The sequence below is a fragment of the Plutella xylostella genome, chromosome 2 (assembly GCF_932276165.1).
Source record: "Plutella xylostella chromosome 2, ilPluXylo3.1, whole genome shotgun sequence".
Taxonomy (NCBI): Eukaryota; Metazoa; Arthropoda; class Insecta; order Lepidoptera; family Plutellidae; genus Plutella; species Plutella xylostella.
Genome location: NC_063982.1, coordinates 2,957,000 through 2,973,452, shown reverse-complemented (window position 1 = coordinate 2,973,452; position 16,453 = coordinate 2,957,000). Strand labels below are relative to the sequence as shown.

The window sequence follows — 16,453 nt, the reverse complement described above, 5'->3', positions numbered from 1 at the left end:
GTTTAAAATCTAGGCTGGTCGCTTGTCAAATGTTATCTAGAACAACATTTGTTAGGTTTCTCTTTGTTATAAATAAGTTTGTTTGTAATAAATTGCAGTAATAACTAGTTTTGGTGCGGGCTCTAGAAATAACATAAGTTTTAGAGACACGGTTGTAAATACCTTTTACAGAGAATTGTCTTATCTTGAAACTTGGGTGCAGCAATGCAACTTTGCCTACCCCAAAAGCTTGCAATGTGTATCTAAACATAAAAAGGATACGCTAGATGTCGCTAGTATCACTTTACAAGTTTCAATCGCAATGTCACGTCAAGCAGTCATGTGGAATGATAATAATTTATATCGACTATGTTGAGAGTTGTTGCTTTGAAATTTGTAGCATTTTTATATGTCATGGGATTGACATGATTATTAATACTTCAACTGCTATCGCATGTCTTATGGAAAAGATGTGAAATAAGGATAAGGTCGACAAAAGAATACAAGCACAAGTACAGTTTGTAAAAAAACGTGTATTTATTTACACTTTGGCAGTGATGGCATGAGATTCGACCTACAAAGAGAGTTACGTTCCTGACTTTTTCATTTAAATTTAAATTCTTGAGCAAAATCCTTCCTTTTTACAATCCTGAGTCTATTCCAAATCGAATGTCACTTTCAAATTTCGAATCCGAAAGCGCCATTCGAGCGAGCCTCGGAACAACGATTCGGTTCAAACCCAATCCTTATTCCGAGGGTTTTTTAAAAGAGATCATGAGTTTAGTAGTGAAGGCCGAGTCCGTGGATGCCGTAGGGAGCGGCCAGACCGTAGGGGGCAATTCCGTAAGGCGCGGCGTAGCCTAGGGCGGGGGCTGCCACATGGGCGGCGCGGTAGGCGGCTGCGGCGCCGTCTAGGGCGGCTTGCTGGGTCTGGGCGGCTGCGACGAGGTTCTGCCCGGCGGCCACGGAGTTCCAGTAGGCGTTCTCGTTGATGTCGCGGTGCGCCTCGGCGGTCTGTCTGACTACTTCTGTGTTGTACTGGATGGCGGCTTCCGCGGCTCTGGAATTTAGGGTAAATGTTTAGGATTTTTGGTGTGAGATAGGGGTTTCTTCATTCGTCTGAATGCTAAGTAGGTACTAACCAATGTATTTGCCTATAGAATGCTTTTACGGCTTCATTGCGCCATATAGTGAGTTGAAATTGGGTACGTTTGAGCTCTTTACAGGCGTGTAAGGGAAAGATGGAAAATCATCGCTTTCGAGTCTGGTAGATTCACATATTTAAAGTCCCTCACTCACAATGGCCCTCAACCCTTTGCAGACATGGCTAGATCTCCTATAGCATCTATATTTATGCCATTTATGCAGTAATGTCTATGTGGAACATTCCTCCCAATATCTCTCGCATTGCGTACGTTTCCAATTGCACTGATGCCATCATACCATCAATTACCCACTTGGCATTACAAGAGGGTACATTTAACAAAAATCTCGCGTTCCATACCTGACCTGCCCCTCTCCCACTGCCCTCACATGGTCCTGGGCGGCGACGGCGGCATCAATGTGGGCGGCCTGGACGTCACCAGGGTTGGCTCCGTACACCAGCGGGCCCAGCACTCCGGCGGAGGCGTAGCCGAGGACGGCGGCGAAGGCGAACTGGAGGGCGGAAAGATAGAGATTAATAGAGAGATTGATGGAGGTTAGAAATGTGTAGATAGTTAGATACATGGAGTCAGGAGCAGCAACCTATCCACGGGTTCGTTATCGCCGTTGATAAACTCGTTTCATGCGCGTTCCACCAATATCAGCGCCGTATTTATGGCAATTTTCGATATAGTGATGATTATCTAATTCAACCATGAACCCGTGTAGCGGCAGCATGTACTTACCACCCCATAGATAGAGAATAATAGGAAAGTTCTAACTTAAAAAATTGTGATTGACATAGTTCTATACGTTGCTTTACGGATTGCTACAAGTTATTATTGTTTAGTGTTGAATACTGAGTAACAAAATGCTTAATTTACTTAACAATTATCTTTTGACGCGAAGCTGAGCCAGTACGTATTTGGGAAATACCGACGTAAATTCATATTTTAGAAGATTTTTCCAATTTCAATATTACCCAAAAATTATGAATTGTTAAGCTATTTTGTTACCTACTGCTGTTCAGGTATACTGACGCATGTAGGTAAATGTATGTATGTGTGTGTGACTGTAAAAAAACTATATAAATGTCACCGCGCAATTAACAGCACTTCCTATTGAGTTATTAGATGCCAATCAAAGTGTAACTTCCATTAAATCATAATAAACGACAAATCAAATCACTTATTCAAATCAGCGGGTCACGCCCAACCTTGCGTATTTGCCAACTGTTGCAAACTCAACCTTACACTACAAGGATCTACGTGCTAAAACTCCAAAATGCGTGTGACTTAATAGTTTATGTTAATTCTGATGTCATAATTATCATCGCCGCCTACGTATGGAATAAATGATTGATGATTTACATTTGTTATAGACTACTGTGGTATTGTCTGCTATGTTTAGGGTAGTGTATGTTAGTAAGCGTATGTTGGTTCGACATTTTTATGACATATTGTTTTTCGTTTTTGGCTTGGTTATGGTCAAGGTCTAGGTTTTTTTATAATCTGGTTGTATATGTATATATGTATAGTCTTCTAAAATTATAGCAGGTGACATTTTGAATACTGGCATTTCCGTTGTGTTTCCGATAAAAAATATATGTAATTAATAGTTTACTTCCGTCCGTTATTGTATTAATAAAAAATGTGATATAATATGTGAGTTTGGCAAATAAAGTAATTAGGTAATTAATTATCAAACTCAATTAGAACATGACTAAACCAATTAAGGCAACTAATAACGGATATTGGTCTAAAAACTTTTTGCCGCGAAAATTCACCAGTTGATAATTTTATGATAATGTATACGGTTAGTGTTGTTTTGTTAGGAAATTATTTTGTAATGGCTGTTTAAAAATAATTGGTTGTTTATTACTGTCTGTGCCCACTGGAAAAATGGCATGAAAAAGGTACGGACTGAAAATAAGGAGTTTAGTAAATTTGAACTGTGTGTGTTTCCAATGTTTTACTCTGGTTCTACAACGGTTATCTGAAAGAGATTGCTTTTAGTTATATAATACCGCAATTTGTGCATTTATTTTCATCAGTTATGGCCGATGTTAAAAAATAGAATACATTTTGTTATTCCTTTCTTTCCAAATAAATCTTAGCATTATGCTACAGAAAATATTACTTGACCGAGAGCTTTCTTTGAGACGTATCTTCTAAATGGCTATTCCTTTCATACGATTTTGAGAATGATTTTTTATATATCTTCGGAGTAATTAAAATCGTCAGGAAATCGGTTTCGCTGGTAAAAGTGTTAACCAAAGAAACCCACTGATTTTTATTTAACATGTTAAAAGAATGTAATTGCACATAATTTACGGTCTAGCGCCTACAAAACAGTTAATAGTAAATTTTAGCAGTTAAATTTGCCAACTTTTATTACTTGTTTAACATTTACTATAATACTTATTAAAAACTTTAGTATTTGTGGGTTTAGGATTTAACTGTTGTTAATTTTACAGTAAGAAACGTTGGAAAATCTAGGGAGAGTCCTTACAGTACGTTCATAAAAAATAATTAAGTATCTGAGTAATTTAGATTACTTATGTTAAATCAATATAAAAAGCATATAGTATAAATAATAAACATAGGTACTTATTTAGGTATACATAAAAATAATGTAGATGGATTTTGAAGCAACGGATTTTCAATTTAGGGCTGTCCAAACCCATATTTATAATTATAAAAGTTATTTTCATGGCTGAATTTTAGCTTTTATCAGTGAGCCCTAGTTCAAGAATAGGTTACTTCAAAATAGGGTTCCCCACTTCGCAGTCTTTGTTGAAAACAAAAACGGAGAAACAAGGCTTGCACAAAAAAAATATCAGATTATCACAGAAAAATCACACGTGCAAAAGTGATAACGGAAATGTCACTCGCTTTCACAATAAAAAAACAAAACACTTTTCTTTCTTTTTTTTTTTTTTTTTTGGTATTTTTTTTTCCTTTTCACGGAAAAGGCTAAGGGCATTATCCCATACCGCCTGGTCTTATTTAATTTTGTCTTCTATGTGATTTTGTTCGAGGCCAAAGGCCTTGTCTTTCGTTGTAATCTTCAAATTTTCTTGTAAATATAAGGTCGAAACCAAGTCTTTAGTATTATATTGTCGAGGCTTATAGCCTTGTCTATCGTTGTGTATCGTTATATCAGGGTACTGTGTATTTTCCGGTATTTGTTATTTTTTCAAATAACTCCAATCGTATTTTTGATAAAGTCATAAATGGGGTAGAATGTGTCCGTATTCTTGAGAAGATCCTGAATAGAGCGCGGGACATCCAGGGCTTCTTTGTATAAATCCAGTAAATTGTCAATAAGAATAATCCTTTGTAGATTAAATGCAGAGCAATCAAAAAATATATGATCCAGAGATTGAATTATATCGTTATTACAGTATGTGCAATTTGGGGAAGGTATCATTTTTAATCTAAAAAGGTGTTCATTGAATCTGCCATGTCCAAGTCTTAAACGACAAATAGTTGAATAAAAGTTTCTGTTTATAAATTTTCCTTTGATGAACCAGGGTTGAGTAATGTCGGAGTTGATAGAGCTATACCATTTTCCTTTACTTTGGATTGTTTCATGCCAATGAGTCATCCATTGGTCTTTTATAATAGTCTTGATTAAAACTTTGCAGTCTGAACCTGGCAACTTAATATTTTTAATAGGTATTTGTTGGATATTGGGATTTTTTACTATGGAGCTGGCAAGTTTATCAGCGAGGTCATTACCCGAAACGTCAATGTGTGAAGGTGTCCAAATAAAGCGGATTTCTCTGTCTTGATTGAGCCAAAGCCTGCTATAAATCTGCCTGATGTTGTATATGATGTAATTTGTGCCACTACTATAAGAAGGATTTGATAAAGCCATTAATACACTCATGCTGTCCGAAATTATCAACCATTTCTTGAAATTGAGGTTAGTTGCTTCTATGTATTCTAAGGCTGCATAAATGCCCTGAGCTTCTGCTGTATATATGCTTGCGTTAGAAGGTAATCTTAAGCCATGACCCAATTTATAATCAGGAACATAATATGCCATAGAAACGTTATCGATACATTTAGAGCCATCTGTATAAATTTGCTTAAAGTCTCTATATTCATCCAATCTATTGTAAACAGCATGTTTGTCAGTCAGTGTCCTATCTATTTCAATGTTAAGGCTACAAAATTTGCTTCCATATGTTCCCCCATAGCAGGGCAAGGTGGTACTATTGTGAATATTATATTCACTCTTAAATGTTAAAATTTGTTGGATGTTATGACATAGGAAATGATAAGAATTATACTTCAATAGTTTGGAAAGAAGAAGATTGTCAGTTTCAGACAACAGTCTTAGAATAAAATTGTATTTTAAATGACTAAATCTGATATTTAATGGACACAAGTTACACTCAATTTGCATTGAGTTAATAGGAGTTGATTTAAAGGCACCCAAAATTAATCTTAAATTAATATTTTGAATCTTTTCAAGTTTACTTACTAATTTTGAATCTATGCAGTAACAGAAAAAACTATAGTCAAAGTGACTTCGAACTAGGGCTTTATATAAAGTTAAAAGAATCTTGGAATCGGCCCCCCAGTGAGTGCCAACCAAAGATCTCAAAATATTTGTAGAACGTAGAGCCCGCTCTGCTATGCAATCGACATATTTATACCAAGACAGGTTATGAGTAAATATTACTCCCAGAAATTTTGCAAATGGATGAATTGGTATCAAATTATTATTATACTGTATCTTAACTGTTGAAACTTTTTTCTTTGAGAATACAACTATTTTACTTTTAGTAGGGCTAACTTCTAGATTTAAATATTGAAAGTAACTATGAAGTTTTTTTAAAGCTAAATTTAGTTTTTTACTTGTGTCTGAGATGTTATCACCACTGCAATAAATAGCCAAATCATCAGCAAACTGTAAATTGGTTACTTCTGATCCTAACATTTCATTTAGCCTATGGATATAAAGTATATACAAAAGAGGACTCAAAATACCACCTTGACAAACGCCTTTAGTAGATAATCTGGGTCCAAAAATTGAATTAGAGCTAATTTTTACATAAACTTCCCTTCCACTAATGAATTCATGAATCCACCTTACGCATTTTTCAGGTATTCCCAAAGAAGAAAGAGTTGTACATAAAACTGAATGATTAATGTTATTAAATGCGCCTACAATATCAAAAAAGATACATATAAGATGTTTATTACTGTTAATGGCAGTGTTAATATCATGGAAGAGATGACCTATACTTTCTCTTGCTGATCGACCACGACGAAACCCAAATTGATTTCTTGGAAGGATATGATTTCTTTCAATATAAAACTCAAGACGCTGTTTTATTAGTTGCTCAAAGAGTTTGCCTGAACAGGATGTTAAAGCTATTGGTCGGTAAGAATCTGCATCATTTGGGTCTTTTTCTGCTTTAAGAACTGGAACCAAGCAATCTTGCTTCCATTCTTTAGGAATTATTGATTTATCCCAAAGTAAATTTAAAATGTGTAAAAATTTGTGTAGACTATCTGTATTAATATTCTGTAACATTTTGTATGAAATGCAATCTAAGCCAAAGGTGGTGTCTCTACGTGATTTAATTGCTGCTTTTAATTCATCTAAAGTGAAAGGATTATTAATGTAACTATTGGTGGGGTTAATTGAGGTATTATTTAAATGCAGTGGTTGTGAGACAAAATCAGGTGTATATTTTCTTAAGAAGTTATTAATCCAAGATGATTCACTATTGTTATGGAGTTTGGTATTTTTACTGTAAGATTTATTAAATTTACGCATAGATTGCCAGATCTTTGAAATAGGAGTTGATCTATTTAAGTCTGAACAATATTTATTCCAACTATCTGTTCTCTCTAACTTAATAATTAGTTTTTTCTCAGCCTGAAACTTTTTAAAATTAATATAATTTGATTCACTAGGATCCTGTTTGAATGCAATAAATGCTTCTTTACTTTTTTGCACAGCATTAGCGCACTTTTCATTCCACCATGGAAGAGGAGAATATCGATATTTAGGATGGTTTCCTGCTGGTTTACTATTATTATTTACATTATGGGATTTAGTTCTAAACATAGATAGATCTACCACTTTATTTAAAATGGTACAGAAGTCATAGTACGACTGTAAAGGATCGGAACAATTAACATTAAATTCTTTAATTAAATTATTGGCTAGCTTTGAGTAATTTGCCCAATTTATTAGACGTAAGTTTGGTCTTTTTACTTCTTTTATGTAATCTTGAGAAGTATAGTTGTTTAAAGATGGATCGCTAACTGTATTATATAGAATATCTGTTATTGTGGGTAGATGATAACTTCCCAGGGGATCATCATGAACTGTCCAGTTACAATTAAGAGCTATAGAAGGACTAACTATTGTCAAATCTAAACCATTTGGTCTCCAGATATTTGTTCCTACTGTGGTTGGTGAAGTGTCATTTAATAAAACTAAATTGCAATCATTTATAGAGTCCAGGACATCTCTTCCACGAGCACTGACGGATTGACAGCCCCAAATGGTGTGATGAGCATTAAAATCGCCTGATACAAAACATGGTTTAGGTAAGGAATCAATTAAATTTACTAACTTATTTTTTTTAAAAGATGGCGTGCAATTTGTTGGTATGTACATACTAACTAAGGTGAGAGAGCTATTATTATATATTATTTTAATGGTTATATTTTGGAGTGAGTCATCATAATATGTATTTAATCTATTATATTTTATACTACTGCGAATGACTATGGCAACACCATTATGTTTATTACCACAATCATTGCGTTCTATTGAGTATCCTTTAATATTTAAGCGTTGTGTAGGCTTAAGCCATGTTTCGCAAACTAAAGCTATATCAATATTATTATCATACAAAAATTTTGTAAAAATATGTCGATTACATAGCAAACTTTGAGCATTCCACTGTACAATCTTTAATTTGTTTGTGAATTGGAACTAATATTTTTTGTTTCACTGGGGTTGCAAATATCATTCAATACTTCTAACACATTTTTAGAAGATATTGGGGTATCTTGGGTCTTATTTAATGTTATCATTTTTATGATGCTTTGCACTAAAAGGTTTAGTGCCTTGTCATTACTTTTCAATAAAGACAGAAGATCAAGAGGCTTCTTTGGACCTAGAGGGGGGAAACTTTCATTATTGAATATGTCAGCAAATGATGGTGGCTTAACTTTCTGTCTGTTTTCCTGGATTTTTTTTTGTTTGATTGGACACTGTGCTGAGATACTGACATGATTGCCATCGCAGTGGAAGCATTTTGCCTTTTCAATAGGTGTTGTGCATACTTTGAAAGAGTGCTCTTCTTTACAGATGGAGCAGCGTTCTGAGTTCTTACAAAACTTTGCTAAATGGCCATACCTGAGACACCGGAAACATTGCTTGACTGGAGGAACATACGCTGTAATATCATGCCGCCAGCCGTCCAAATCGACGTAGTCTGGAAGTACTGACGTCGCGAAGGTGATGGCTACAGTCTGCAGGGGCTGTAGAATAAAATTGTTGTCAATCTTTGTCCTCTTTGTAAATCTCCTTACAGATATGATCTTCTTGTAACTAGACAGCATGGTGAAGATTTTTTTGTTAGTCAGGTTGGTAGGCACATTTTTAATAATACCAGTAATTTCTGTGCTTTGTGCTGGAATGTTGGCCTTAAATTGATAATCCTTTAGAAACGTCGAGTTATTCAGAAAGGCATTTGCAAGGCTGGCCTTTTCAAAATAAATTGCAATTTTAAATTTGTTCATCGATCTTAAGTATTTTACCCCTTTATTGAATCGTTTAATGCAACTCGATATGGACATAAGGTCTCTGGTTCCGATGGGCATCTCCGCATTAGACGACTCTACGAAAACTACAAATTCTGCAGCTCCGGAATCCTCTGGGTAACGCCTCTTGTAATCTGTAACTAAGTAAGGTTTTGAAATATCCAAAACTTCGACCTCTGATTCGGAGGACGTCGTATCGACGTCGGACTTTTCACCCTCATCATCCTTCTTCCTTTTTTTTCTTGTTCTCACCTTCCCCATTGCTATTTTTTAATTTATTGTGTATGTATCAAACTTTTTATTGGATTTTATTAGTAATTTACGTATTTGCAGTAGTTTTAATTAATATTATTAATAAATTTTTCGAAAATCCCGCCTGGTCTTTTCAATGGTTCCCGCGCTTTTCCCCACTTTTCTTTCTAATTTTCCCACCAAAGAGGCAAGGATTCGCAGCTTACAGCCAACGCGGTTGCGTTCCATTATCACTTTTTAAAAACTCCTTTTTTAATTATATTGAGTAAAAAGGTTGTATACCAGAAATCTCATCGTGCACTTCTAGTTAGACTGCGCGACAGCTACTGAATACTGTAAGCTGGTTGACTAGCGTTTATATACGGGCGTCGCCTGTGTATGTATAACAAAGTTTAGTATTGAAAGTCGCCGGTTATCATTGATAAGTAAGGTTTACGTAGAGCTAGGTAGATGTAGAGGTGGCTGGGTGTAATTGATAAGAGCTAATTGAGGCAGTGATTATGTGTGGGTCATTTGTTGTTGTCGCGTCCGGGTTTTGACGGAGGCTTTGTCGGTGTAGTGTTTAAATTAATGCTAGAATTGACTGAATGCTAGAATAGAATTGATTTTAATGTACATATTTTTTTCGTAGTCTTTATTTTGTGGTAAAGTTACTTTGATAGGATTTTGTTCATTGTTTGAATGAGATACCTACTTATAACTAGGTTATTTCAAAACTTTGAAGAATGAAATTCATTAAATTTAAAAATATGAGAAACTTTGAAGAATCCTTTAATGACAAATGACAATAAAAAAAACATCATCAATGTTCACAAGATTTATGATATAGCCTTTATAATAATATAACATGTCACAACATCTCCCACACGGCATGTGACCCTAAACTAGGCGGAGCCTGTAATATAGGATAGGGGGATAACATATCGGACAGCTGATATTTCTACTGGCTTTCTATGTCTGTACATTCTTAAGTCTACCATCTCATTCCGATCTTGCTGTACAATAGTGTTGATCAGTTGGGTGGAGCAGGAAACATTATCACACGTAAAAAAACACACATATATGAATTAAATATATTCTTAGGGTCTGTTCACATTATGAGCAGATCCGTATTGAACGCATTTTGATTTAACCGGTTCGATGGTAAAAATCTCAGTTTACTGATAAGAAAAGACCAAAATATGGATTGAACGGCTGACGAGATTTTGATTTTGATGAATCATGGCTACATACGATACACGTTGCGTTTGAAAAGGTATTTAGTTTTTATAGGCACATATATCTTATTTATTTACCATAACTATGAACTAGATTTTAGTGAAATGTAAAAACTGCATTTCTGCATTCAGTGACGTTTTGAATGTAATTAGGCCTATGACTAAACTAACCCTATTAGCGTCTTTAACTTTTCCGTGACTTAAAAGTTAGAGTGGTTTTTCCCAATAATTGAAAACTAATATATTTTTATACATTATAGAGGGCGTCACTTAAATTTATCATCACATCGTTAATCACTGGGGATCAAAATTATTCCTCATTTAATTACTCTGAATTCGGACATCCTCATTTTATGAAATTTTGATTAGTAATTGAAGCATTAATCATTAACCATTGTATAGCTAAGACGAAAGAGACTAACCCCATGCGACACAGGGAATCCTAGTGTAGGTGTTAGAGTTAAGTAATGTTTTCTATTTCATAAGTTGGCTATCAATAAAGATATTTTGTATTTGTATCATACTTCAATCTGATGACTGACACTATTCTGACTGGCCTGGCGACCACTCCTAAGTTATAGCTAGTTATGTCATCGTCAAATTTCTGCTTCGCCACCTATCCAGCTCCACATTTGTATAAAAAGCCAAGAAGCCCCGCCAAATATGTCCCAATCCGATGAAAGTGACAGGAGGTCCAATGTCAGATGTGTCACAGAGTGTTCGGGATGGACGTCACGCACACAGACGCAGGCGGCGGTGGGGCAACCGAGTGTGAGATGCATCAAGAGTGTAATGTGTGACGGAGTGAATTTGTGATTTCATGTATGGATGTTGTGTGTGTTTGTGAATTTACTGGGTAATTTCATAGATGTACCTAATAATTAGCATTATGGGCTACATTTTACACATAATTTGGACGGGTAAACGCTTTTAAAGCAATTGAAGCTCAGAATCAGCTAGTTACTCATAAACTATCTAAGTATCTTATTTTCTTAACTACGTTTTGGAATATCCCATATTCCATCGCTCGTATGTAGTCAGAATCATTAAAGGGCCACTCAACCTTACCAATACTTGTACTTTTTTCTGTTGCTATGCGCCTCATAAGTACTTATTTTATAGGTACAGTCAGAGCAAAAATCAGATCGTTCTATAATACTATTTATTTATATGTCCAGCTGTTTAAAAATGGTATGATTTTGTATAATATTTAATATGTATTTTGTGTAAAAGAAAATTTAAAAAAACGCCGATCCGTGCTGTGGCAGTCCATTAAACCTAAGTATTTTCCGGACCATAATATTTTTTGCTCTTTGAACTAAGTAGGTATTCTTAATAAAACTTATATTCTTCAAGACTCTATCCAAATTATAATAAAATTCCTAAATATTTGTTTTCTCATGTAATTAAATACAATAGTTAATACAATAATATACAGTACTTATTACTTAAGTCAATATTAGCTAAACTATAAAATAAAAGTAACTAACTAGATGATAATCTCTCGCTCGGAAGCTCCTAAATATTGAAACCGATATGGTGGCTCGTTTGTTGCACCCAGTTTTTCTGACCGTACAATACACCTGTCTCAGTATTCATCTTGCGAACAGATATACACTACAACATAAAAATAAAAAATTGGCATCATGTTCCAGTTTATTCTCTCTACCATGTGACCTTTACAGTTTTTTATTTATTTATTTAGTTCGCATTCTGAGTATTCTGACCACTTTTTCTTGTTTAAATTTACCCCCAGTATGTGAGGTACATCCTGCAAGATAATGAAAGCCTCAACCTTGATATTAATGCTATTACACTCACGGGCAATGAAAATGTTCCACTCACAAAATTCCGACTCCATATAATACCACCAAAGGACCCCATTTTTTTTAAAGATTTAATTTAAAATTTTAACAAACTATTACCGTTTTAGTTTGTAATATCCTGATACTACGTTATAATGTTGTAGAAGGCATTATTAAGCGCCTTTTCCGTTTAGAAGTAATTTGGTGTTTTTCTCAGTGGAACCTTTTCATTGCCCGTGAGTGTATTAACACCAGTGCATTCTTCGGGCAAATCCGAGACCCGAAAACAAGTATCTGGGATTTGAATCCAGAACACTTGCAGTGACCGCTTCTAACCACTATGCCATACGTTCAACGATTTTTTAATTCGAGAGGTAGGTAGGTAGGGATCGAAAAGTCGTTTAACAAAACTTGTTATGAATCATGACCTGAGCTACCCCCTTTCGACCACTTTATAAACATTTATTTATGCAACTTTCATCAAAATCGGTTCATTCGCCCACAAGGCACCACTTGACTGTCTGACAGACAGATACACAGCATCGTACAAGTCAACAGCTCAAATATAACAACTGCAGGCTGCAAGCAATAGTCGTTCCGCATTTCATCATAACTGGGCGAAATTGTTACTAGCATGTATACTTAACAAAACAGATAGGTGTCCACCCCACATAGGTGAAATATATAAATGACTGAAATACATAACATTATAGCAATCTCTACCAGACAACATTATGGCAACCATTCACCTGTGCTGTGTTTTGATTATTCAGAGTATTTGGGGAAAACCAAACAATGAATAACATAAAATTTTGCTGTCTAAAAGGCAGCAACTCAGCATGTGTTGTAGACAATAAGACCACAGCGCTGGTTTTCAGCTGGCCCTTATGAGGTGACCTCAGCATATAAAGGAAGCCGAGAATAGTTTTTTTTTACATTGCTCTACTTGGTCGTTGTATAATGAGGCGTTTGTTAAAAAAAAAAAAGTTCCTTTTTGGAGAAATAGATGGCGTTGTCTGGGGTTATACCAACTTTCAAACCCTCAGAACACACTCAGATCACAATATGTTATTCTGTGAGGCTTCCGAACACAACCATGAATGTTTTCGCAGTTTCCAATCAATTTTTCGCACATTTATCCGAGTCGTCTTAATTCATTGTTGCGCCTGGCTTTCATCATTTGGAAATTTATGATGTCCTTTATTTTTACAAGTTGCGAAGGCACACATTCTCATCTTGTCTTGTAAGTATTTCTTTGGGATGTTATTTAGGATCATACAATAAATAAAAATAGAAAATCAGTTCTCGCACGCAGCACCCGTTCAAACGGCGCGCATAGAGAAAAGAACACTACGTGACGGCGCGGGTAGAACTATTCACAGAATACTTAGCACTATCCCAAGCCACATGCAGTCTGAGCCTCGGAAGGATGGCTCGCGCTACCACCCGACATTTAATCACAACTAGTGAGTTCTTATTCTGAGTTTAGTACTCTTTGCTCTCTATGTAATTTTTGACAGTTGGTACACTGCGTTTTCACGCCATCTATCGGCTTACCCAAAAGCTCAACTGACAGCTGTCAAGGAAAACGGCTCATTTCATAATAAACAGCATATAATTATACATTTATCATTTACTTATGGCAACTTATAAATAATCATAACTAGGTTCACACCTACTTTAAAATAATAATGTCTCATATCTCTACAAGACATAGAGCCGATAGTTTCTTTGAAATTTGTACTTTTACTTCTGTTAGACTGTACATATTTACCTTCAGGTACTTATATACTTATACAGGGTGTTGCAAAAAGGGTATACTAAGCCGAAAATTCTAATTTCATTTTCGGGCTTAGATATATACCATGCTGCATATGTAGGTTTCGGCTTAGTATACCCTTTTTGCAACACCCTGTGAAGTGTTTATCGGTAACGATCTTTGTCCGATTATACCTCGGATAAGATTTGAGTAATTTCTGTAGCGGTCTACAACTCTACATTCCTATGAAATTAGTTTAGTTAAATTTAACGCAAAGTATTGTACCTAATAGGGTATGGAGCTTTCTGGATGTAGGACTTCGTTGTACAAATATTCCCAGGAGTATGTATTTTTAACTGACTTTGAAAAAAGGAGGAGGTTCTCAATTCGTCTGTTCAGTGTTTACCGATTACAGCATCATTTATGGATTAATTTAGATAGAAAAAAAATAACTTTTTTGGGATTCAAACCCACTTTAATAAGATGCACCCTCGCTTCTCCATAGGTGTAATTATTTTTGTAGTTGTAATTAAATATTAGACTGTGTTTAAAAAAAACTATCGTGATTTCACATCACATGAAAAAAAGCACTTGAATCCATCGATCGGCATAGGAGATACTGTGTTCACAAACTTATACCACTTCTCTTTTAAAATATCGTGGTTAAATACAAATTTTCGCCAGCTGCCCGCAATATCTCAAGCTGTATCTAGTAAGCTATGCTTTAGCGAGTTCGGCCTAATCTGCTGATGCAATATAAACACCTATTGCGGGGTATAAGTATAAACCAACAATACTTAAAGGTGTAAGCAATTCAAAACTGGATTGCTGTGGCCTTTTGGAGTTCAGACTCAGGTTTACTCTATACTGATGAAAAATGAACGAACGGGAGCTGTAGTACAATCGGCATGTTTAATAAAACGAGATACAGTCGTGGCTCGCACAGTAGCGCTCCTAAAATTCGTTTTTCATCATGTAAAGTGACCCCCCTGACGGAATAAAGTGAAATGCAAATAGTGGCAATGCCCCGTACCTAATTGTTTACTGACGGTCATAGGCATCTCCCATCTCAGCTTTTACTACATCCAGACTTGCTGATCTAATTTACATGGGAGCTAGGTCGGTTGAGCTGAAATTAGGGGGATATGGGAGGTTCAAAGGTTCTAGTCTACAGAGCCACGTACAGGAACTTCGCCCCCTCTCAGAATAGAATACTCACCTGCCAAGCGACACGTCACTCTGTCCTCAACCTTCCTCATCCAGTCACTATCGGCCATTTGTCTAAGAGTCCAGCGAGCTGGAGGACGTCCCCCGCTTAGCTCCCTAGATCATAGTCGCCACTCAAGAACTCTTTAGCTACCGGACGTCGGTTCTACGGCATCTATGCTCGGCCACCAGGATTTAACCGCTGCTGCCATGTTAAATCATGTTATTTGTTTGAAGTCTAGCGAGTCCAACCGTAAATTAAATTACAAGTTAAACACCCCGAAATAACCAAATATGATCAGAAACTAAATTCCAGACTGTATTAAAGTAAATTAAAACGGAACGGTAGCAATTTGAAGACCTACCCGCCCAGAACTGACGCTTGACAATATGTTGCACTTTGCACCGTTGTTTTTGTTTACCTAAGTGCTTTGAATTAAACTTTGTAAAGAAAACTTTTATATTGCTCATGTTAACTATTGCGGAATTTAGATCCTCTTGTGACGCAGGTATGTACATTGTAAAATTTAGGACCTTCTGTTTTTTAGGCCATATATGAGTTAAGGTGTACAAAGAGGATGATCGGACCAAAATTTCTAAACACCATGATCACTCTGGTGAATTACCTACTGTGTTGTTATGAGTCAAATATTACTTTTTTGGATATTATTATAAATTTATGGACTTTTAAAGGTGTATAGGGAACCGTACTCCGTAACTGGGGCATAAATTGAATAATGTAAAATTGCAAATTTCTGTTGTTTGAAGGCTCAATTTAATTATTATTTTGACCGACAACAGGTATAACCTTCTATTGAACTTTAGTCTAAACATTGGAGTATCTAGGCGTAGTTTCTCTATAATCTACAAATTCTGATCAGTTTAAAGTATATTTTATGCTTCCTATGTAATTGTAACCTTAGATGAAGGCAGTTTTACCACATTTCTCGTTGCTTACATTGTATTTGCAATAATTTTTCATCTAATAAGACATATGCAGATCATGCAGATGTCAGTATCTACATTGACATGCAAGAATGCCGTAGCATTATACAGTAACATTTCATTTACCTACTACTGTAATTATCTGTTATAGAACCTCACTCTCGAAGGATTAAGATGTGTTATGGATCGGATTATCCTTTGCTTTGACTGCTAGATAAGATATCTTTGATTTATTGATACATAGGTTTCAATGTGTAAATGAATAAAGTGGCTCAAGATTGCACCTCCTAGCTTACTCATAAAATATTAAACACATAGACTATGGAAGCAGATAGAGCTAAA

The 16,453-nt window shown here is 35.6% G+C and overlaps 2 protein-coding genes and 1 long non-coding RNA gene across 3 annotated transcripts in view; 2 read left to right on the top strand and 1 right to left on the bottom strand.

Annotated features, from left to right (window-relative positions):
* LOC125488510 (WD repeat-containing protein 7-like) overlaps positions 1 to 16,453 on the top strand; it is a 79,657-nt gene that overhangs the window by 24,441 nt on the left and 38,763 nt on the right. The gene's annotated exons all lie outside the window — the stretch shown is intronic.
* Positions 493 to 9,596, bottom strand: LOC119692023 (cuticle protein 1). The gene is made up of 3 exons (XM_038111026.2): positions 9,462 to 9,596; positions 1,484 to 1,635; positions 493 to 1,039 (listed from the first exon to the last, which is right to left on the bottom strand). The coding sequence occupies exons 1-3, from the start codon at positions 9,471 to 9,473 to the stop codon at positions 760 to 762; spliced, it is 444 nt and encodes a 147-aa protein (XP_037966954.2). The 5' UTR covers positions 9,474 to 9,596; the 3' UTR covers positions 493 to 759.
* Positions 4,066 to 8,668, top strand: LOC105381863. The gene is made up of 4 exons (XR_007267318.1): positions 4,066 to 5,052; positions 6,243 to 6,522; positions 7,611 to 7,703; positions 8,473 to 8,668. It is a non-coding gene; the product is annotated as an uncharacterized LOC105381863 (long non-coding RNA).